At 54.0% G+C, this 21,817-nt stretch overlaps 1 protein-coding gene across 5 annotated transcripts in view; it reads right to left on the reverse strand.

The window, feature by feature from the left end:
• Positions 1 to 21,817, reverse strand: part of KIAA0100 (KIAA0100 ortholog) — a 61,656-nt gene that overhangs the window by 28,188 nt on the left and 11,651 nt on the right. For 3 of the 5 annotated variants that reach the window (XM_038759037.1, XM_038759040.1, XM_038759039.1), the window contains 15 exons: positions 21,679 to 21,803; positions 21,332 to 21,399; positions 21,067 to 21,212; positions 20,815 to 20,933; positions 18,442 to 18,605; positions 14,332 to 14,593; positions 11,067 to 11,272; positions 6,397 to 7,444; positions 2,472 to 2,663; positions 2,172 to 2,374; positions 1,938 to 2,056; positions 1,611 to 1,831; positions 1,337 to 1,527; positions 1,067 to 1,166; positions 769 to 971 (listed from right to left, as the gene is read on the reverse strand). In XM_038759037.1, the coding sequence (XP_038614965.1) occupies positions 769 to 971; positions 1,067 to 1,166; positions 1,337 to 1,527; positions 1,611 to 1,831; positions 1,938 to 2,056; positions 2,172 to 2,374; positions 2,472 to 2,663; positions 6,397 to 7,444; positions 11,067 to 11,272; positions 14,332 to 14,593; positions 18,442 to 18,605; positions 20,815 to 20,933; positions 21,067 to 21,212; positions 21,332 to 21,399; positions 21,679 to 21,803 (3,367 nt within the window). Of the gene's footprint in view, positions 1 to 768; positions 972 to 1,066; positions 1,167 to 1,336; positions 1,528 to 1,610; positions 1,832 to 1,937; positions 2,057 to 2,171; positions 2,375 to 2,471; positions 2,664 to 6,396; positions 7,445 to 11,066; positions 11,273 to 14,124; positions 14,157 to 14,331; positions 14,594 to 18,441; positions 18,606 to 20,814; positions 20,934 to 21,066; positions 21,213 to 21,331; positions 21,400 to 21,678; positions 21,804 to 21,817 lie in introns of those variants that run through there. The other 2 variants (XM_038759038.1, XM_038759041.1) reach the window with 2 other exon arrangements.

Raw genomic sequence — 21,817 nt, forward strand, 5'->3', positions numbered from 1 at the left:
TGCCAACTTGTACTTCCCAGGTGCTTAGTCCAGTGCTCTGCACACAGTAAGTGCTCAATAAATACGACTGAATGACTAAATGTTGTTATTACTGTCAGTGCTTAGAACAGTGCTTTGCACATAATAAGCACTTAATTCTATTTATTCTATTTATTTTATTTTAATATGTTTTGTTGTCTGTCTCCCCCTCCTAGACTGTGAGCCCGCTGTTGGGTAGGGACCATCTCTATGTGTTGCCAACTTTGACTTCCCAAGCACTTAGTCCAGTGCTCTGCACACAGTAAGCGCTCAATAAATACGATTGAATGACTAAATGCTGTTATTATTATCAGTGCTTTGCACATAGTAAGCGCTTAATTCTATTTATTCTGTTTATTTTATTTTAATGTTTTGTTGTCCGTCTCCCCCTTCTAGACCGTGAGCCCGCTGTTGGGTAGGGACCGGCTCTAGATGTTGCCGAGTTGTACCTCCCAAGCGCTTAGTCCAGTGCTCTGCACACAGTAGGCGCTCAATGAATATGACTGAATGAATGAATACGATTGAATGAATGAATGAATGAATGAATGGAAAGAAAGAGTCTCAAACCATTCCTTGGAGGGCACCTGATTTGGGTTCTGGTGCAGGAGGAACTGCCCTTCTCCACCAGGTTTGGGGGGGCCTGGGTTTCAGCGGCGGGGTCCGCCCCGCACCGTGCCGTCAGGAGCGGGCATCGGGCATCGGGTGCCCGGGCTGGGGGGGTGGTGGCGGGGAGGATCAGGGCGAGAGTACCTCCTCCGTCGTCCGGTTGCTGTGCCGCTTGTAGGTGAGCGAGGACAGGCTCAGGAGGTGGGTCTTGGTCACCAGGAGGTCGAGGCGGTGGTCACTGCTCTCGTCACTTGGCGAGGCCATCAGGTGCACCGTCACCTGGCTCAGGTCACTCACCATCTGGGTCACGCTCCACTCCGAGATCAGGCGCCGCATCACCGTGCCCGCTGAGGGGGGGGGAGGACGGGGGGAAGGATTGGGGATGGGCGGGAAGAGGCGGGCAGCGGGAGGGCGACTCGCGGCCCGGGGGGGAGGCCCTCACCTTGAGGGATGAGCCGCTGGGTTCCCCGGGTGAAGACGTGGCCCTGGCTGCATTCCACCTGGATGCCCCGCTGCTGGGCAAAGGAGGCCCAGTAATGAACCTGGAGGGGAGACAGGCAACCCGGGAGACTGCGACGGGAGGGTCCGGAGGCAGAGGGGCATCGGACGGTGACGGAAAGGGGGCGGGCGGAAGCGCCGGGGAGCCGCGGGCCCGGGACGTGGGGAGGGAGGAGAGAGGACGGAGGCGGAGGGCGAGGGCTGAGCCACGGACCTGCAGCTGAGGGAAGAGGGCGGTGTACGAGAGCTGTTTGTAGTGCTGGCCCAGTTTCTTCTTGCTCGGCTTCATGTTGCTGAACAGCTTCCCTCGGCAGATGGGCCGGGTGACGCCGGTCCAGGTGGCCCAGAAGTTCTGCATCCAGCGAAGCGTGCTGCTGTACAGCAGGACCCGCGGCTGGGACGCGGCTGCGGGCGGAGAGCGGCTCAGCGCCGGGCCCGGGCCCCCGCCCCGAGACCCCCGCAACCGCCCCGCCGATCCCCGGCCTCACTCCCGCTGTGCCGCGTCAGGTCCATCTTGATGGAGAGGTTGAGGTTCTCCGAGCGGAAGGCCCGGTAGGAGTCGTGGAGCTGGCCCAGGGGCACCTCGGGCAGGAAGCCGGGGGCCCGCAGGGTGACGCCGTGGTGGTCGTGGGGGTTCCCGTGGCACAGCCACTGGAGGTCCAGGGTCATGCACAAATCAGGCAGGTGCAGGAAACAGCAGTCGTCGTACCTGCCTCGCCGGGGAGACCCCGGGCCTCAGAGCCCGCCGCCGGGCAGCCCCCGCCGCCCCCAGCCCCCTCCCCGCTCTCCTCCTCGCCCGCCCCGACGGCACTCACTTGGAGGCCGTCCTCACGTTGACATCCAGGTCGCCCTTAAAGACAAACTGGCCAGGCTTCCAGTGAAACGCCAGGTGACTCCACTCCCAGTGCATATTCTCGGTGGTATTGTACGGGTCCTGCAACCAGCCCGGCGCCTCAGGGACGGGGGTCCGGCCGCCCCCGCCGCCCCGGCCGCCCCGGCTTCGGACACCCCGCCGGGGACGGGGCCGAGGGGCGCCCCCGGGGCCTCACCTCGGTGGCCAGCTGGTGCAGGTTGGCCTGCTCGATATCCATGCGCCAGTCCCCGTGGAGCAGGAGGCGGCTCTTGTCCCACCAGGGCAGGGGCGGGCTGGGGTCGGCCGAGGCCTTGGTCAGCAGGTCCACCGACTGGCCGACGAGCGTCCAGGCCGGGTCCCAGCACGGGCCCCACACCACGGTGTACTGAAACACCTCCGCTGGGAGCGGCGGGCAGGAGCCCGGTCGGTCCGACGGAGCCCGTCCCCGCGGGCACCCGTCTGCCGCCACCCACCCCCCCGGGCCCGCCCCACTCACAGCGGAAGTCGTGGTAGAACTTGAGCGGCGGCATGTTCCTCTCCACGGCCACGTCGCCCCAAGGCGGCCCCAGGCGCAGGGTCTGACGCCGGCGGGAGCAGGGCTGCCCGCCCTGCTCGGTGCCCACCAGCCGGCCCACGAGGCGCCAGTCCCAGATCTCGAACAGGTAGCGGGGGTAGTCACGGATCCGCACTGGGGGCCGGGAGGGGGGAACAAGAATAATAACGATGGCATTTGTTAAGCGCTTACTCTGTGCAAAGCACAGCGCTGGGGGGGATACAAGGTGATCAAGTTGTCCCGCGTGGGGCTCCCAGTCTTCATCCCCATTTTTACAGATGAGGGAACTGAGGCTCAGAGAAGTTAAGTGACTTGCCCAAGGTCACACAGCAGACTTGGGGTGGAGCCCGGATTCGAACCCACGACCTCTGACTCCAAAGCCCGGGCTCTTTCCACCGAGCCACGCTGCAGGTGAGGCGAGGCGAGCGCGGCTGCTCGGGGGACTTGCCCCGTCCTTCCCGTCGTCCCCCCCGCGCTCCGACTAGGATCCGGCCACCTGGGATTGTCGGGGCCGGCCGGCCGCGGCGGGGGACGGGACCGGAGGGCCATCCCTGGAACCAAGGGGCGAGGGCGGAGTTGAGGGGTGCGAGGAGGCCCGGCTGCCTGGCTTCACCCGTAGGAGGGAGAAGACGGGGCTCCCGGGAGCCCCCAGGCCCCCCTTCAAACTGGGCCCCCTCGGTAAATAATAATAACGATGGCACTTATTAAGCGCTTACTACGTGCAAAGCACCGTTCTAAGCGCCGGGGAAATTACAAGGTGACCAGGTTGTCCCACGGGGGGCTCCCAGTCTTCATCCCCATTTGACAGATGAGGGAACCGAGGCCCAGAGAAGTGAAGTGACTCGCCCAAAGTCACACAGCTGACAGCTGGCAGAGCCAGGATTCAAACTCATGACCTCTGACTCCAAAGCCCGGGCTCCTTCCACGGAGCCACGCTGCTTCCCATACTGGGCTGAGCAGCACTCGGCCCAGCCTGATTTGTTGGGTAGGGACCGTCCGTCCCTCTATGTTGCCGACTTGTACTTCCCAAGCGCTTAGTACAGTGCTAAGCACTCAATAAATACAATCGAATGAATGAACGATTAGTTGGAATCTAGCCCAGTCTGCTAATTCATTCATTCATTCATTCGAATTTATTGAGCGCTTACTGTGTGTTCAGGGAACACGTCTGCTAATTCATTCATTCATTCATTCGTATTTATTGAGCGCTTACTGTGTGCGGAGCACTGGACTAAGCGCTTGGGAAGTACAAGTCGGCAACATATGGAGACGGTCCCTACCCAACAGCGGGCTCACAGTCATTCATTCAATCGTATTGAGCGCTTACTGTGTGCGGAGCACTGGACTAAGCGCTTGGGAAGTACAAGTCGGCAACATATGGAGACGGTCCCTACCCAACAACGGGCTCGCTAATTCTGCTGGACTGTCCTCTCTCAAGCACTTAGTACAGTGCTCTGCAGCATGGCTCAGTGGAAAGAGCCTGGGCTTGGGAGTCAGAGGTTGTGGGTTCTAATCCCGACTCCGCCACGTCTGCTGGGTGACCTTGGGCAAGTCTCTTTGCCTCAGTTACCTCATCCGTAAAATGGGGATGAAGACCATGAGCCCCACAAGGGGCAACCTGATCGCCTTGTATCCCGTCCAGCACTTAGAACACTGCTTTGCACATAGTAAGCGCTTAACAAATACCATCATTAGTATTATTATTATTATAGTAAGCGCTCAAGAAGTATGATGGATTACTGGATGACTAGTATTCTACAGTCACGTAGAGAGCCCATCCCAGGACCCGCCCTCCTTTCTAAATTTAAGTCTGGGTTTGTCTCCTCGATTATTCCTTCGGTGGTGTTTACTGAGCACTTCCTGTGTGCACTCGGAAAGTACCACTTGGCAACAGATAATAATAATAATAATAATGGCATTTATTAAGTGCTTACTATGTGCAAAGCACTGTTCTAAGCGCTGGGGAGGTTACAAGGTGATCAGGTTGTCCCTCGGGGGGCTCACAGTCTTCATCCCCATTTGACAGATGAGGTCACTGAGGCCCAGAGAAGTGACTTGCCCAAAGTCACACAGCTGACAAGCGGTGGAGCCGGAATTCGAACCCATGACCTCTGACTCCAAAGCCCGGGCTCTTTCCACTGAGCCACGCTGTTTCTCTACGGCGATCGAGACTGTGAGCCCCACAAGGGACAGGGACTGTGTCCAACCCAATTTGCTGGAGTATCCACTCCAGTGCTTAGTACAGTGCTTGGCACACAGTAAGCCCTTAACAAGTACCATAATTATTATTATTACTATTAAGCACTCTTTTAAGCACTGGGATAGGTACAAGTTAATCAGGTGGGACAAAGTTCCCGTGGTGTTTACTGAGCGCTTCCTGTGTGCAGAGCACTGTACTAAGCGCCCGGAAAGTACAACTCGGCAACAGATAGAGACAATCCCTCCCCAACGACAGTCTAGGAGGGGGAGCCAGCCCACAGAACTGAACGAGCGGACCGGCAGCAGCAGTGTCAGAATCGATCTGACACTGTATAGATGTATATATGTTTGTACGTATTTATTACTCTATTTTACTTGTCTATATTCTATTTATTTGATTTTGTTAATATGTTTTGTTTTGTTCTCTGTCTCCCCCTTCTAGACTGTGAGCCCGCTGTTGGGTAGGGACCGTCTCTATACGTTGCCAACTTGGACTTCCCAAGCGCTCAGTCCGGCGCTCTGTACACAGAAAGCGTTCAATAAATATGATTGATTGATTGATTGTCTCCCCCTTCTAGACTGTGAGCCCACTGTTGGGTAGGGACTGTCTCTAGATGTTGCCAACTTGGACTTCCTAAGCGCTCAGTCCGGTGCTCTGCACACAGTAAGTGCAAAATAAATACGACTGATTGACTGATTAATTGATTGTCTAGACTGTGAGCCCACTATTGGGTAGGGACCGTCTCTATACGTTGCCAACTTGTACTTCCCAAGCGCTTAATACAGTGCTCTGCACACAGTAAGCACTCAATAAATACGATTGATTGATTGATTGTCTCCCCCTTCTAGACTGTGAGCCCGCTGTTGGGTAGGAACCGTCCCTATACATTGCCAACTTGGACTTCCCAGGCGCTCAGTCCGGCGCTCTGCACACAGTAAGCGCTCAATAAATACGATTGATTGATTGATTGATTGATTGTCTCCCCCTTCTAGACTGTGAGCCCGCTGTTGGGTAGGGACCGTCTCTATACGTTGCCAACGTGGACTTCCCAAGCGATTAGTCCGGCGCTCTGCACACAGTAAGTGCTCAATAAATACGACTGATTGATTGTCTCCCCCTTCTAGATGTGAGCCCACTGTTTGGCAGGGACTGTCTCTATACGTTGCCAACTTGGACTTCCCAGGCGCTCAGTCCGGCGCTCTGCACACAGGAAGCGCTCAATAAATACGATTGATGGATTGATTGTCTCCCCCTTCTAGATGTGAGCCCACTGTTTGGCAGGGACCGTCTCTATACGTTGCCAACTTGGACTTCCCAGGCGCTCAGTCCGGCGCTCTGCACACAGTAAGCGCTCAATAAATACGATTGATGGATTGATTGTCTCCCCCTTCTAGACTGTGAGCCCGCCGTTGGGCCAGGACCGTCTCTATACGTTGCCAACTTGGACGTCCAGCACACAGCAAGCGCTTAATAAATACGACCGAATGAACGAACGAATGGATCGGCAGAGCGGGAGCTCCCGTGAGGGCAGGGATGGCGGCTCCGGCTTCTGTCACGTCCCCGCCGGGCGCTCGGCCCCCGGGGAGGCGTCCGCCGCGCGCCGGCGACCGCCCGCCCGCCCGCCCGCCGTTCCTCCGCCCGGCGACGGGCCCCGCGGGCCGGACTCACCCAGGAAGGTCTTGACGTTGGCCCTGATGACGCGGCACCAGTGGACGACCAGGTCCAGCCCGTCGGCGGGGAAGGGGCTCCCGGGGTCCAGCTCCCGCAGCTGGCGGACCACCCGGTCGGGGCCGTGGAAGGAGGCGTCCGCCAGGGCCACCAGCTCCAGGCCGGCCAGGCTCCAGGTGAGCAGGGCCCGGCGCATGGGGGTGGTGCCGTAGAGGCGCCGGGAGCGCTGGATGTAGATCTCGATGTTCTTGCGCTCCAGGGAGGCGTACAGCTCCTCGATCTTGCGGGCCGGCAGCAGCTCCCCGTGCTGCTTGCGCAGGGCCGCCACCTTGGCGTCCAGGAGCTGCAGCCGCTTGGCGCTCTCCTTGCTCTCGTCCTTCATGAGCTCGTAGTTGTCCCGCAGCTTCACCTCGAAGACGTCGTCCAGGAAGACCCAGGAGAAGTGCTGCACCTTGACCAGGAGGTCGGGCGGGAGCGGGGCGGGGGCGGCCGGGCCCCCGGGGGCGGCCCCCGCCCGGTGGAGCCCCCGGAGCCACTTCTGCACCCCGACCGCCTCGTCCAGGGTGCGGGAGAAGTCGTACTGGTAGGGGAACTCCACCGACACGGCGCCCAGGGCCAGGAGCCAGACGCGGTTGCGGAGCGTCTCCAGGGAGGGGAAGGGGGTCCGGTGCAGGATCATCTCCTCCAGCTCGCTCAGCAGCTGCACCTCCACCTCCTTGAAGCTGAAGATGGCGTGGCCGTCGAAGCCGGCGGCCACCTCGGGGCAGTAGGCCTGCAGCGAGCCCCCGTGCCGGCTCAGGGACACGCTCTCCGCCGCCAGGGTGACGAACCGCTCCTCCGCCACGAAGGCCGTCAGCTTGGCCGCGCTCACCTCCAGGGTCAGGCTCAGCAGCCGCTTCGGGGCGGGCGCCCCGGCGGGGGTCTCGGGCCCCGACGGGCAGGAGCCTCTCAGCAGGTCGCGGCACTGCAGGGTGGCCAGCGCGTGCTGGTACAGATACATGTGGTCCGGGGGGCTCCAGAGCAGGGTCAGCCCGGCCCCGCACTGCACCTGCGGGACGGACAGAGCCGAAAGGATGACGGGCTCCTTCCCGCCCGGCGACCTCCGGCCCCGCGACCGCGGGCGCGGTGGATAGAGTAGGAGTGGACAGAGTACGAATTTACTACTCTATTTTACCGGTGCACATTTATTCCACCGATCTGACTTGGTCAATACGTCTCCTTTCGTTCTCTGTCTCCCCCTTCGAGACCGGGAGCCCGCTGTTGGGTAGGGACCGGCTCGAGATGTTGCCGACTTGGACTTCCCAAGCGCTTAGTCCGCACACGGGAAGCGCTCAATAAATACGATTGAATGAATGAATAATGGCATTTATTAAGCACTTATTATGTGCAAAGCACTGTTCTAAGCCCTGGGGAGGTTACAAGGCGATCAGGTTAATATGTTTTGTTGTCTGCCTCCCCCTTCTAGACTGTGAGCCCGCCGTTGGGTAGGGACCGGCTCTAGATGTTGCCGACTTGGACTTCCCAAGCGCTTAGTCCGCACACGGGTAGCGCTCAATAAATACGACTGAATGAATGAATAATGGCATTTATTAAGCACTTATTATGTGCAAAGCACTGTTCTAAGCCCTGGGGAGGTTACAAGGCGATCAGGTTAACATGTTTTGTTTTGTTGTCCGCCTCCCCCTTCTAGACCGTGAGCCCGCTGGTGGGTAGGGACCGGCTCTAGGTGTTGTCGAGTTGGACTTCCCAAGCGCTTAGTACAGTGCTCTGCACACAGGAAGCGCTCAATAAATATGATTGAATGAATGAGTTTATTACTGTATTTATTTTATTTTGTTAATATTTGTTTTGTTCTGTCTCCCCCTTTTAGACTGTGAGCCCGCTGTAGGGTAGGGACCGGCTCCAGACGTTGCCAACTTGGACTTCCCAAGCGCTTAGTCCAGTGCTCTGCACACAGGAAGCGCTCAATAAGTACGATTGAATAAATGAATGAATGAATAATAATAATAATGACATTTATTAAGCACTTATTATGTGCAAAGCACTGTTCTAATCCCTGGGGGGGTTACAAGGTGATCAGGTTAATATGTTTTGTTTTGTCGTCTGTCTCCCCCTTCTAGACTGTGAGCCCGTCGTTGGGTAGGGACCGGCTCTAGATGTTGCCAACTTGGACTTCCCAAGCGCTTAGTCCAGTGCTTTGCACACAGGAAGCGCTCAATAAATACGATTGAATGAATAAATGAATGAATAATAATAATGACATTTATTAAGCACTTATTATGTGCAAAGCACTGTTCTAAGCCCTGGAGGGGTTACAAGGTGATCAGGTTAATATGTTTTGTTTTGTTGTCTGTCTGTCTCCCCCTTCTAGACTGTGAGCCCGTTGTTGGGTCGGAACCATCTCTATATGTTGCCAACTTGGACTTCCCAAGTGCTTAGTACAGTGCTCTGCACACAGTAAGCGCTCAATAAATACGATTGAATGAATGAATGAATAATAATAATAATAATAACGGCATTTATCAAGCGCTTACTAAGTGCAAAGCACTGTTCTAATCCCTGGGGAGGTTACAAGGTAATCAGGTTGTCCCACGGGGGGCTCACGGTCTTCATCCCCATTTTCCAGATGAGGGAACTGAGGCCTAGAGAAGTGAAGTGACTTGCAAAGTCACACGGCAGACATGTGGCGGAGCCGGGATTGGAACCCATGACCTCTGACTCCAAAGCCCGGGCTCTTTTCCACTGAGCCACGCTGCTTCTCACTGTACTAAGCACCTGGGAGAGTACAAGACAACAGAGCCGGTGGACACGTTCACCTTTGAGGCTGGAGAGGAAATCCTGTCAGGGTTTTCCCGCGGGAAGGCAAAGTCTGCCGAGAGATACCACGCAATCAATCAATCGTATTTATTGAGCGCTTACTGTGTGCAGAGCACTGTACTAAGCGCTTGGGAAGTACAAGTCGGCACTCGGCCAAGCTCTTTGGTTCCCGAGTGCATGCAGTCATTCAATTGTATTTATTGAGCGCTTACTGTGTGTAGAACACACTCTCAACTGCTGTATTGTACTTCCCAAGCGCTTAGTAGGAGCCGGGATTGGAACCCATGACCTCTGACTCCAAAGCCCGGGCTCTTTTCCACTGAGCCACGCTGCTTCTCACTGTACTAAGCACTTGGGAGAGTACAACAGAGCCGGTGGACACGTTCCCTGGCCATAACGAGCTTATTTATTTATTTTACTTGTACATATCTATTCTATTTATTTTATTTTGTTAGTATGTTTGGTTTTGTTCTCTGTCTACCCCTTTTAGACTGTGAGCCCACTGTTGGGTAGGGACTGTCTCTATATGTTGCCAACTTGGACTTCCCAAGCGCTTAGTACAGTGCTCTGCACACAGTAAGCGCTCAATAGATACGATTGATTGATCGACTGATTGATTTGAAGGCTGGAGAGGAAATCCTGCCAGGGTTTTCCCGCGGGAAGGCAAAGTCCGCTGAGGAGATACCACTCAATCAATCGTATTTATTGAGCACTCACCGTGTGCAGAGCACTGTACTAAGCGCTTGGGAAGTACAAGTCGGCACTAGGCCAAGCCCTTTGGTTCCCAAGTGCATTCAGTCATTCAATCGTATTTATTGAGCGCTTACTGTGTACAGAGCACACTCTCAATTGCTGTACTGTACTTCCCAAGCGCTTAGTCCAGTGCTCCGCACGCAGTAAGCGCTCAGTAAATACGACTGAATGGATGGATGAATGAGTGCAGGCCTCGTTCAGAACAACGCCCTTGGAAGGGAGATGAAAATCCTGTTTCGCAGACGACTCACACGACTTCCCCGCCCTGCCAGCCAAACCCGAGGGCCTGGGGGTGGCGGCTCTCCTCGCCAGCCTCTGCCAATCAATCAATCAGTCGTATTTATTGAGCGCTTACTGTGTGCAGAGCACTGTACTAAGCGCTTGGGAAGTCCAAGTTGGCAACATAGAGAGACGGTCCCTACCCAACAGTGGGCTCACAGTCTAGAAGGGGGAGACAGAGAACCAAACCAAACAGATTAACAAAATAAAATAAATAGAACAGATATGTACAAGTAGAGTAATAAATATGTACAAACATATATATGTATATGTATACATATATACAAGTGAAATGACTTGCCCAAAGTCACAGGCCCTACCCAACAGTGGGCTCACAGTCTAGAAGGGGGAGACAGAGAACAAAACCAAACATATTAACAAAATAAAATAAATAGAACAGATATGTATAAGTAAAATAAATAAATAGAGTAATAAATATGTACAAACATATATACAGGTGCTGTGGGGAAGGGAAGGAGGTAAGACGGGGGGATGGAGAGGGGGACGAGAGGGAGAGGAAGGAGGGCTAGCTTGGCGGATGTAGGGAGGGAGGGCATTACAGGCCAGGAGGATGATGTGTATCCACCCCAGAGCTTAGAGCAGTGCTTGGCACATAGTAAGCGCTTAACAAATACCATTTTATTATTATTATTATCGTTTCTTGCCCCGCACAAAGATGGCGCAGGGAGCTGGAGGGAGGGAGGGATGACCCACGTGACCTTCGCTCGGTTGGCGCGCGGCCCCCCAACCGCGCTGACGTGCCAGGCTGAAGAGGGGGAGATCTCGACCGGCCCCCGGCTCCCCCGGCCCCCGGTCCTCACCTCCAGGGAGCGGATGCTGCTGTGGTAGGTGACGGAGAGCATGGAGAGGCTGAGCACCGGCGTCGGGATGTCGGGAGCCTTGCAGCAGGGCTGCATCTTCTCGGTGACTGACTTGACCAGGGCCAGGACCAGGCCCTGGACGCCCACCGTGGAGCTCTCGGCGCTGCCCAGGACCGTCAGCGTGTCCAGTCTCACCTCCGAGGCACCTGGTAGGGTAGGGGCCGTCTCTCTATGTCGCCAACTTGGACTTCCCAAGCGCTTAGTGCAGCGCTCTGCACACCGTAAGCGCTCAATAAATGCGATCGATTGATTGATTGGTGGCCCACATCCCCTCTCAGTCCCGGCGGACACTGTGGTCTTCCCCATCCCATCCCTTCGCGTCCCCTTCTCTCAAGTTCCCGTCCCTCAGTTCCTCCCCCTAACTCCTCTCCTGATGGCTGGGCTGGTCCGGCACTTCCCGATCTTCCTATCCACACACAGAAAGCGCTCAATAAATATGATTGAATGAATGAATGAATGAATGTATAATGGGGATTAAGACTGTGAGCCCCACGAGGGACAACCTGATCACCTTGTAACCTCCCCAGCGCTTAGAACAGTGCTTTACACATAGTAAGCGCTTAACCAATGCCATCATCATTATTATTATTATTATTATTAGGGCCTGACGAGCGTTCGACCCATACCAAATGGCCGCTTTACGGGCATGACTTCCAACCCCGCCTCTGGCAGCCCATTTGGAGCCGGCCAGCTGAGGGAGGGAGAGCTCAATCAATCAATCAATCAATCGTATTTATTGAGCACTTACTGTGTGCAGAGCACTGTACTAAGCGCTTGGGAAGTACAAGTTGGCAACATATAGAAACAGTCCCTACCCAACAGTGGGCTCACAGTCTAAAAGACTCAGTCTCAAGCCCGGGCTCTTCCCACTGAGCCGCGCTGCTCCAGTCCCTGTCCCACGTGGGGCTCACGTTTTGCCGATCCCCATTTGCAGATGAGGGGACCGAGGCCCAGAGAGGTGAAGTGACTTGCCCAAAGTCACACAGCTAAGTGGTGATGCGCATCTAGCTTTATTTCTATTTATTCTAATGACTTGACACCTGTCCATGTGTTTTGTTTCGTTGTCTGTCTCCCCCTTCTAAACTGTGAGCCCCTCGTCGGGTAGGGACCGTCTCTATATGTTGCCGACTTGGACTTCCTAAGCGCTTAGTCCGGTGCTCTGCACACACTAAGCGCTCAATAAATACGATTGAATGAATGAGAGCTACGCTTACGCGGCCTAGACGCGGCCGCTCCCTGACTGGCGTCACGCCCCACATGGAGCCCCTGGCACCCACTCACCCACCAGGCTCAAGAGGGTGAACAGATTCACGTCCTCCACCTTCAGGTCCACCTTCCAGAGGGACTTCCCCAGCGCTTAGTACAGTGCTCTGCACACAGTCAGCGCTCAATAAATACGATTGAATGAATGAATGAATGGAGGGGTCATGGCGGTGGGTGGGTCCCGTTCCACAGACGGAGAGGGAATATTACTCCCCCTTGACAAGAGGGGCTTTCTTCCATTAGACGACCGCCTACCTTTTTTTACGGTATTTATCATCATCATCGCTATTACTGTATTATCATTACAGAAGACTGAAGTGACTTACCCAAGGTCACTCAGCAGACAAGCGGAGGGGTCAGGATTAGCACCCAGGCCCCCTCGGTCAGTGTTGCCTCATTCATTCACTCAATCAATTGCATTTATTGAGCACTTACTGTGTGCAGCTTGGGACCGTACAAGTTGGCAACAGATAGAGACGGTCCCCACCCAACAGCTTACATGGCCTGGTCGCGGCCGCTCCCCGACTGGCGTCACGCCCCACACGGGGCCCCCGGCGCCCACTTACCCACCGGGCTCGAGACCGTGAACAGATTCACATCCTCCGCCTTCAGGTCCACCTTCCAGAGGGACGTCCCCAGCGCTTAGTACAGTGCTCTGCACACAGTCAGCGCTCAATACGATTGACTGAATGAGAGCTACGCTTACGCGGCCTGGACACGGCCACTCCCCGACTGGCATCACGCCCCGCACGGGGCCCCCGGTGCCCACTTACCCACCAGGCTCAAGAGAGTGAACAGATTCACGTCCTCCGCCTTCAGGTCCACCTTCCAGAGGGACGTGCCCAGCGCTTAGTACAGTGCTCTGCACACAGTCAGCACTCAACAAATACGATTGACTGAATGAGAGCTACGCTTACGCGGCCTGGAAGCCGTCTGCTGCTCCCCAACTGGCGTCACGCCCCGCACGGGGCCCCCGGCGCCCACTTACCCACCAGGCTCAAGAGGGTGAACAGATTCACATCCACCTTCCAGAGGGACTTCCCAAGCTCTTAGTACAGTGCTCTGCACACAGTCAGCGCTCAATAAATACGACTGAATGAATGAATGAATGAATGGAGGGGTCATGGCAGTGGGTGGGTCCAGTTCCACAGACGGAGAGGGAATATTACTCCCCCTTGACAAGAGGGGCTTTCTTCCATTAGACGACCGCCTACCTTTTTTTACGGTATTTATCATCATCATCGCTATTACTGTATTATCATTACAGAGGACTGAAGTGACTTACCCAAGGTCACTCAGCAGACAAGCGAAGGGGTCAGGATTAGCACCCAGGCCCCCTCGGTCAGTGTTGCCTCATTCATTCATTCAATCAATCGTATTTATTGAGCACTTACTGCGTGCAGGTTGGGAAGTACAAGTTGGCAACAGATAGAGACGGTCCCCACCCAACAGCTTACATGGTCTGGTCGCAGCTGCTCCCCGACTGGCGTCACGCCCCGCACGGGGCCCCCGGCGCCCACTTACCCACCGGGCTCGAGACCGTGAACAGATTCACATCCTCCGCCTTCAGGTCCATCTTCCAGAAGGACTTCCTCAGCGCTTAGTACAGTGTTCTGCACACAGTCAGCGCTCAATAAATACGATTGAACGAATGAGAGCTACGCTTACGCGGCCTGGACGCGGCCGCTCCCCGACTGGCGTCACGCCCCGCACGGGGCCCCCGGTGCCCACTTACCCACCAGGCTCGAGAGGGTGAACAGATTCACGTCCTCCGCCTTCGGGTCCACCTTCCAGAGGGACATCCCCAGCGCTTAGTACAGTGCTCTGCACACACTAAGCACTCAATACAATTGAATGAATGAGAGCTACGCTTACGCGGCCTGGACGCGGCCGCTCCCCGACCGGCGTCACGCCCGGCACGGGGCCCCCGGCGCCCACTTACCCACCAGGCTCGAGAGGGTGAACAGATTCACGTCCTCCACCTTGAGGTCCACCTTCCAGAGCAGGGCCTGGCCTTCCGCGGGCGAGGGTCCCGCGGGGAGAGGCGGCGGCTCCCCAGGCCGCGGGCCCGCGACCGCCAGGATGCGGGACAGACACTCGGCGCAAGTGTCCGAGGCCTCCACCTGCAACCCGCGGATGGTGCAGTCCAGGAAGAGGGTGTCCGCCTGCGTGCTGGACAAGCCCAGGGGTTGGTTGTAGCTGCCCTGCGGAGGGAGAGGACCCCGTGGCGAATCGCTCAGACCCCGGCGCACAGCCACGGTCCCGCGAACGAGTCCCGCCGGCCGGGACTGACGACTGGGACGTTTGTTTTCTATCTCAAACAAATACAATCTGAGAAGCGGCGTGGCTCAGTGGAAAGGGCCCGGGCTTAGCCCGCTGTCGGGTAGGGACCGTCTCTAGATGTCGCCGACTTGGACTTCCCAAGCGCTTAGTCCGGTGCTCTGCACACAGTCAGCGCTCAATAAATACGATTGAATGAATGAGTCAAAGGTCATAGGTTCAAATCCCGGCTCTGCCGATTGTCCGCTGTGTGACTTTGGGCAAGTCACTTCACTTCTCTGGGCCTCAGTTCCCTCATCTGGAAAATGGGGATTATGACTGGGAGCCCCCCAGGGAACAATCTGATCACCCTGTAACCTCCCCAGTGCTTAGAACAGTGCTTGGCACATAGTAAGCGCTTAATAAGCGCTATCGTTATTATTATTATTATTCTCTGGGCCTCAGTTCCCTCATCTGGAAAATGGGGATTAAGACTGTGAGCCCCCCGTGGGACAACCTGATCACCTTGTAACCTCCCCAGTGCTTAGAACAGTGCTTTGCACATAATAAGCGCTTAAGAAATGCCATCATTATTATTATTATTATTATTATTCTCTGGGCCTCAGTTCCCTCACCTGGAAAATGGGGATTAAGACTGTGAGCCCCCCGTGGGACAACCTGATCACCTTGTAACCTCCCCAGCGCTTAGAACAGTGCTTTGCACATAGTAAGCACTCAATAAATGCCATCATTATTATTATTATTATTCTTCTCTGGGCCTCAATGCCCTCATCTGGAAAATGGGGATTAAGACTGTGAGCCCCACGTTGGACAACCTGATCACCTTGTAACCTCCCCAGCGCTTAGAACAGTGCTTTGCACATAGTAAGCGCTTAATAAACGCCATCATTATTATTATTATTCTCTGGGCCTCAGTTCCCTCATCTGGAAAATGGGGATTAAGACTGTGAGACTCACGTGGGGCAAACTGATTACCTTGTATCCCCCCAGCGCTTAGAACAGTGCTTGGCACACAGTAAGCGCTTAATAAATACTATCGTTATTACTATCTGAATACACATGCAATTTATTTATCTACTTATTTATATTAACGTCTGTCGCCCTCTTTAGATTGCGAACTCACTGTGGCCAGGAATGTTGTTACGCTGTACCCTCCCAAGCGCTCAAATACGTCTGACTGATTTGTTAAGAATTGTGGTATTCATTAATCAATCAATCAATCATATTTATTGAGCGCTTACTGTGTGCAGAGCACTGGACTAAGCGCTTGGGAAGTACAAGTTGGCAACATATAGAGACGGTCCCTACGCAACAGTGGGCTCACAGTCTAGAAGTTAAGCGCTTACTATGTGCCAAGCAGCATCCTAAGCGCTGGGGTAGACGCCAGATAATTGCGTTGGACGCAGTCCCTGTCCCACGTGGGACTCACAGTCTTAATCTCCATTTTATAGAAAAGGAAACTGAGGCACGGGGAAGTTAAGCGACTGACCCAAGGTCACGTGGCAAGACAAGTAGGTAGCGGGGCTGGGATTAGAACCCACTTCTTCAGACTCCCAGCCCCAGGCTCGTTCCATTAGGCCACATCCAAGTGTTTAGTCCAGTGCTCTGTACCCAGAGAGTGCTCAATAATAATCACGTAATAATAATAATAATGGCATTTATTAGGTGCTTACTATGTGCAAAGCACTCTTCTAAGTGCTGGGGAAGTTCCAGGGTGATTAGGTTGTCCCAAAGGGGGCTCACAGTCTTAATCCCCATTTTACAGACGAGGCAACTGAGGCCCAGAGAAGTGAAGTGACTTGCCCAGAGTTACACAGCTGACAGTTGGCGGAGTGGGGTATTTATTTAGCGTTATTTGTTAAGCGCTTACTATGTGCAAGCCGGCTCAGCGGGATAACCGTCAGATACGCCCGGCAATACCCCGAAAGTGCTCAATAATAATCACGTTATAATAATAATAATAATGGCATTTATTAGGTGCTTACTATGTGCAAAGCACTGTTCTCCCCCTTCTAGACTGTGAGCCCACTGTTGGGTAGGGACCATCTCTATATGTTGCCAACTTGTACTTCCCAAGCGCTTAGTACAGTGCTCTGCACACAGTAAGCGCTCAATAAATACAACTGATTGATTGATTGATTGATTGTTCTAAGCGCTGGGGAGGTTCCAAGGTGATCGGGTTGTCCCAAAGGGGGCTCACAGTCTTAATCCCCATTTTACAGACGAGGCAACTGAGGCCCAGAGAAGTGAAGTGACTTGCCCAGAGTCACACAGCTGACAGTTGGCGGAGTGGGATATTTATTTAACTTTATTTGTTAAGCGCTTACTATGTGCAAGCTGGATAACCGTCAGACCCGCGCGGCAACCTCCCAGGCGATCTTGTGCCGTTCTAGGAGGTTGACAGTGTGTGGATTTCCAGCAAGCTCCTGAGCCATGAGTTGCCATGAGTACCTCACTCCCACCCCTTTTCTCTGCTTTTACTCTATTTACTTATTATTACTCTATTTATTACTCTATTTATTTATTCATTTTATTTGTACATATTTATTCCAATTATTTTATTCTGTTAATATGTTTTGCTTTGTTGTCTGTCTCCCCCTTCTAGACTGTGAGCCCGCTGTTGGGTAGGGACCACTCTTTATTTATTTTATTTGCACATATTTATTCTAATTATTTTATTTGGTTGATACGGTTTGTTTTGTTGTCTGTCTCCCCCTTCTAGACTGTGAGCCCGCTGTTGGGTAGGGACCGTCTCTATATGTCACCAACCAGTACTTCCCAAGCGCTTAGTCCAGTGCTCTGCACACAGTAAGAGCCCCCTTTTTCCTCTCCTCCTCCCCATCGACCAGCCGCTCGCGAAAGAAGATGCGCAAGGATGACACGCAAATTCGTGGAGCGTTCCGTATTTCCCGCCAAGCTGGCTCTCTTCCTCCCTTCAAAGCCCTACTGAGAGCTCACCTCCTTCAGGAGGCCTTCCCACACTGAGCCCCCTCGTTCCTCTCCCCCTCCTCCCCCCTCCATCTGTATATATGTTTGTACATATATACAAACATATATACAGCTTTCCGTACTTTCCGCCAAGCTGGCTCTCTTCCTCCCTTCAAAGCCCTACTGAGAGCTCACCTCCTCCAGGAGGCCTTCCCAGACTGAGCCCCTTCCTTCCTCTCCCCCTCGTCCCCCTCTCCATCCCCCCCATCTTACCTCCTTCCCTTCCCCACACCACCTATATATATGTATATATGTTTGTACATATTTTTTTACTCTATTTATTTATTTATTTTACTTGTACATATCTATTCTATTGATTTTATTTTGTTAGTATGTTTGGTTTTGTTCTCTGTCTCCCCCTTTTAGACTGTGAGCCCACTGTTGGGTAGGGACTGTCTCTATATGTTGCCAATTTGTACTTCCCAAGCGCTTAGTACAGTGCTCTGCACATAGTAAGCGCTCAATAAATACGATTGATGATGATATTTATTACTCTATTTATTTTACTTGTACGTATCTATTCGATCTATTTGATTCTGTTAATACGTTTTGTTTTGTTGTCTGTCTCCCCCTTCTAGACTGTGAGCCCGCGGTTGGGTAGGGACCGTCTCTCTATGTTGCCAAATTGTACTTCCCAAGCGCTTAGTCCAGTGCTCTGCACACAGTAAGCGCTCAATAAATACGACTGAATGAATAAATACGATTGAATGAATGAATGACTGATGCCAGGTGGCCCGAGGCGCGGTCCCGCGAGGCCAGTTCCCAGCGGGGCCCGCTCGCCTACCTGCAGGGTGAAGGAGTCCAGGATGAGGGCCTCGCCCCAGACGTGCATGTTGGGGGGGTGCGGTGCCCGCTGGATGTGAGAGTCGTTGCCCACACGCCAGCACAGGTGATCCACGGCCAGCACGCCCCGCTGATGGATGCTCTGGGGCCGCAGATGCTGGTAATCTGCGGGGCAGAGGAACAGGGAGAATCTTTCAACAGAAACGTTCGGGCCACGTCGCCCTACTCCTCAAGGGCCGCCCGCCGTCGCCCATCGAACCGAAAGTCCTCACCGTTGGCTTCAAGGCGCTCAATCACCTCGCCCCCTCCGACCTCGACTCGCTAATCTTCTACTACAACCCTTCATCGTTCCTACTGCTACTAATCTACTACTTGGCTCCTCTAACGCCAGTCTTCTCACTGTTTCATCTCAGACAGTAAAACAAAACATGCGGACAGGCGTCACGTCGTCAGAACAAACAGAAATAAAGCTAGATAATAATAATAATAATGGCATTTATTAAGCGCTTACTCTGTGCAAAGCACTGTTCTAAGCGCTGGGGAGGATACAAGGTTGTCCCAAGGGGGGCTCACAGTCTTCCACGCTTAGATACCCGAAAACTGGGTTACCAAATTTTTGGTTGTGCTAAACATTTACGGGGTGTGCTATTTATTCATTCATTCAATCGTATTTATTGAGCACTTACTGTGTGCAGAGAACTGGACTAAGCGCTTGGGAAGGACAACCAATCAATCAATCAATTGCATTTATTGAGCGCTTACTGTGTGCAGAGCACTGGACTAAGCGCTTGGGAAGGACAATCAATCAATTGTATTTATTGAGCGCTTACTGTGTGCAGAGCACTGGACTAAGCACTTGAGAAGTACAAGTTGGCAACATATAGAGACAGTCCCTACCCAACAGCGGGCTCACAGTGTAGAAGGGGGAGACAGACAACAAAACAAAACATATTAACAAAACAAAATAGAATAAATATGTACAAGTAAAATAAATAGATAGCATAATAAATATGCACAAACATATATACAGGTGCTGTAGGGAGGCGAAGGAGGTAAGGCGGGGAGATGGAGAGAGAAGGGGGAGAGGAAGGAGGGGGCTATTTATATTCAAGTCACTCTGTATATATGTATATTACTCTATTTTACTTGTACATATTTATTCTATTTATTTTATTTTGTTAATGTGTTTTGTTTTGTCGTCTGTCTTCCCCTTCTAGACAGTGAGCCCGCTGTTGGGTAGGGACCGTCTCTAGATGTTGCCAACTTGTGCTTCCCAAACGCTTAGTCCAGTGCTCTGCACACAGTAAGCACTCAATAAATACGACTGAATGAACATGTTTGTACGTATTTATTACTCTACTTGTACACATTTATTCTATTTATTTTATTTTGTTAATATGTTTTATTTTGCCATCTGTCTCCCCCTTCTAGACTGTGAGCCCGCTGTCGGGTACGGACCGTCTCTAGATGTTGCCAACTTGGACTTCCCAAGCGCTTAGTCCAGTGCTCTGCACACAGTAAGCGCTCAATAAATATGACTGAATGAACGAACGAATGAATCTATCTCACCCCCTACCCTCGCGCACATCCCGGTTCTAGCCCAGAATGCCCTCCCTCCTTAAATCCGACAATGACTCTCCCCGCCTTCGAAGCCTTATTGAAGGCCCATCTCCTCCAAGAGGCCTTCCCCGATTAAGCCCCCGTTTCCTCTTCTCCCACTCCCTTCTGCGTCACCCTGCCTTGCTCTCTTTATTCCCCACCCTCCCCCAGCCCCACAGTCCTTACGTCCACATCTGTAATTTATTTCTTCTCCCACTCCCTTCTGCGTCACCCTGCCTCGCTCTTTATTCCCCGCCCTCCCCCAGCCCCACAGCCCTTACGTCCACATCTGTAATTTATTTATTTCTTCTCCCACTCCCTTCTGCGTCGCCCTGCCTTGCTGTCTTTATTCACCGCCCTCCCCCAGCCCCACAGCCTTTACGTCCACATCTGTAATTTATTTCTTTAACGTCCGTCTCCCCCTCTAGACCGTAAGCTCGTTGTGGGCGGGGAATGTGTCGGCTTATTGTCATCCTGATCACCTTGTAACCTCTCCAGGGCTTAGAACAGTGCTTTGCACATAGTAAGCGCTTAATAAATGCTATCATTATTATTATCCTGTACTCTCCCAGAACACTCGGTACAGGGTTCCGCACACAGTAAATGCTTGATAAATACAATTCAGCGAATGGAAGAGGGGAAAGGTGGGGGGGTCTCAGGGCAGTGGGCTTCGACTTCCTTCGTCCCATCCTCCGCCCCCGCAAGCTGCCAAGCGGGCTCACTCAGAAGGTGGGAAGAGCGGGGCCCCCACCCCCTTCTCCCTGCAGGGTCTTACCCAGGGAGATGGAATTGAAACCTAAGGCGAAGGGCGGCGTGTCCCCAAGCTGCACAGATATGTTCACGTTGGAGATGGAGGTGCTGAGGATGACGGGAGCCAGGATCTGGGGGAAGCTCCTGCCGAGGGAGAAGACCAACTTGTATCCTAGGGACCGACTCCCGCCCCCCAAAAGGCTACGTTCTGCTGCAACCCTCAAGAAGGGGGTGTGGGACGCCTCAAGAAGGAGGTGTGAAACCCCGACGGTCTCACCTGGCCCCGGCCCGGCGAGGGGACGGCGGGCCGGGCCGCCGGCTCTCCACCGCCAGCATGTTCAGCCAGTGGGAGAATTCCTGGTGCCGGTAGTGGACGATGCACGTATTGAGAACCACGGCAGCTGAGAGGTCAATGGTGGTCACCTGGAGGAGGGAAGAGGAGGGAAGGGGACGGGGGAGGAGAACGGAGGCGATCCCGGGGCCCGGACCGAAACGACTGAGCACCCGGGAGGCGCTTGATAAGTACGACTGAATGAACTCACCTGCACGCTGGCCTTCAGGGAGCTGAGGCAGACGATGCGCTGACGGCTCTGAGACAGCAGAAGCCCCTCTGAGGGAGACAGCGGGACCGGTTGGCGAAAAGGAACAGGATGGGGAGCTAGGGCGGGGGCAGCTGAGGCAAGAGGGCTAACAATCCTCCCCGACTCCACTGCAGGCTTCATTCAATCGGATTTATTGAGCGCTTACTGTGTGCAGAGCACTGTACTAAGCGGGCTTCCCCCGAGGGTGAGGGTAGAGGCCCTTCCCCTTAGCTGCTCGCCTAACGAACACAGGCTCCGCTCCCCAGGTAGGCCCGCCTCCGCACCCGGGCTCTCCCCGGGGCCCCGACCTTCCAGGAGCAGCTCAGTGCTCATCTGCGCCATGTCGGTGTTCGGCGTGAAGCTGCGGAGGGGCAGCTGCTCCTCGTCCCGCTGGAACACGAACTGCAGCGTTCTCAGGGACCAGTTGAGATGCCTGGGCCGGAGACA

The sequence above is a fragment of the Tachyglossus aculeatus genome, chromosome 17 (assembly GCF_015852505.1).
Source record: "Tachyglossus aculeatus isolate mTacAcu1 chromosome 17, mTacAcu1.pri, whole genome shotgun sequence".
Taxonomy (NCBI): domain Eukaryota; kingdom Metazoa; phylum Chordata; class Mammalia; order Monotremata; family Tachyglossidae; genus Tachyglossus; species Tachyglossus aculeatus.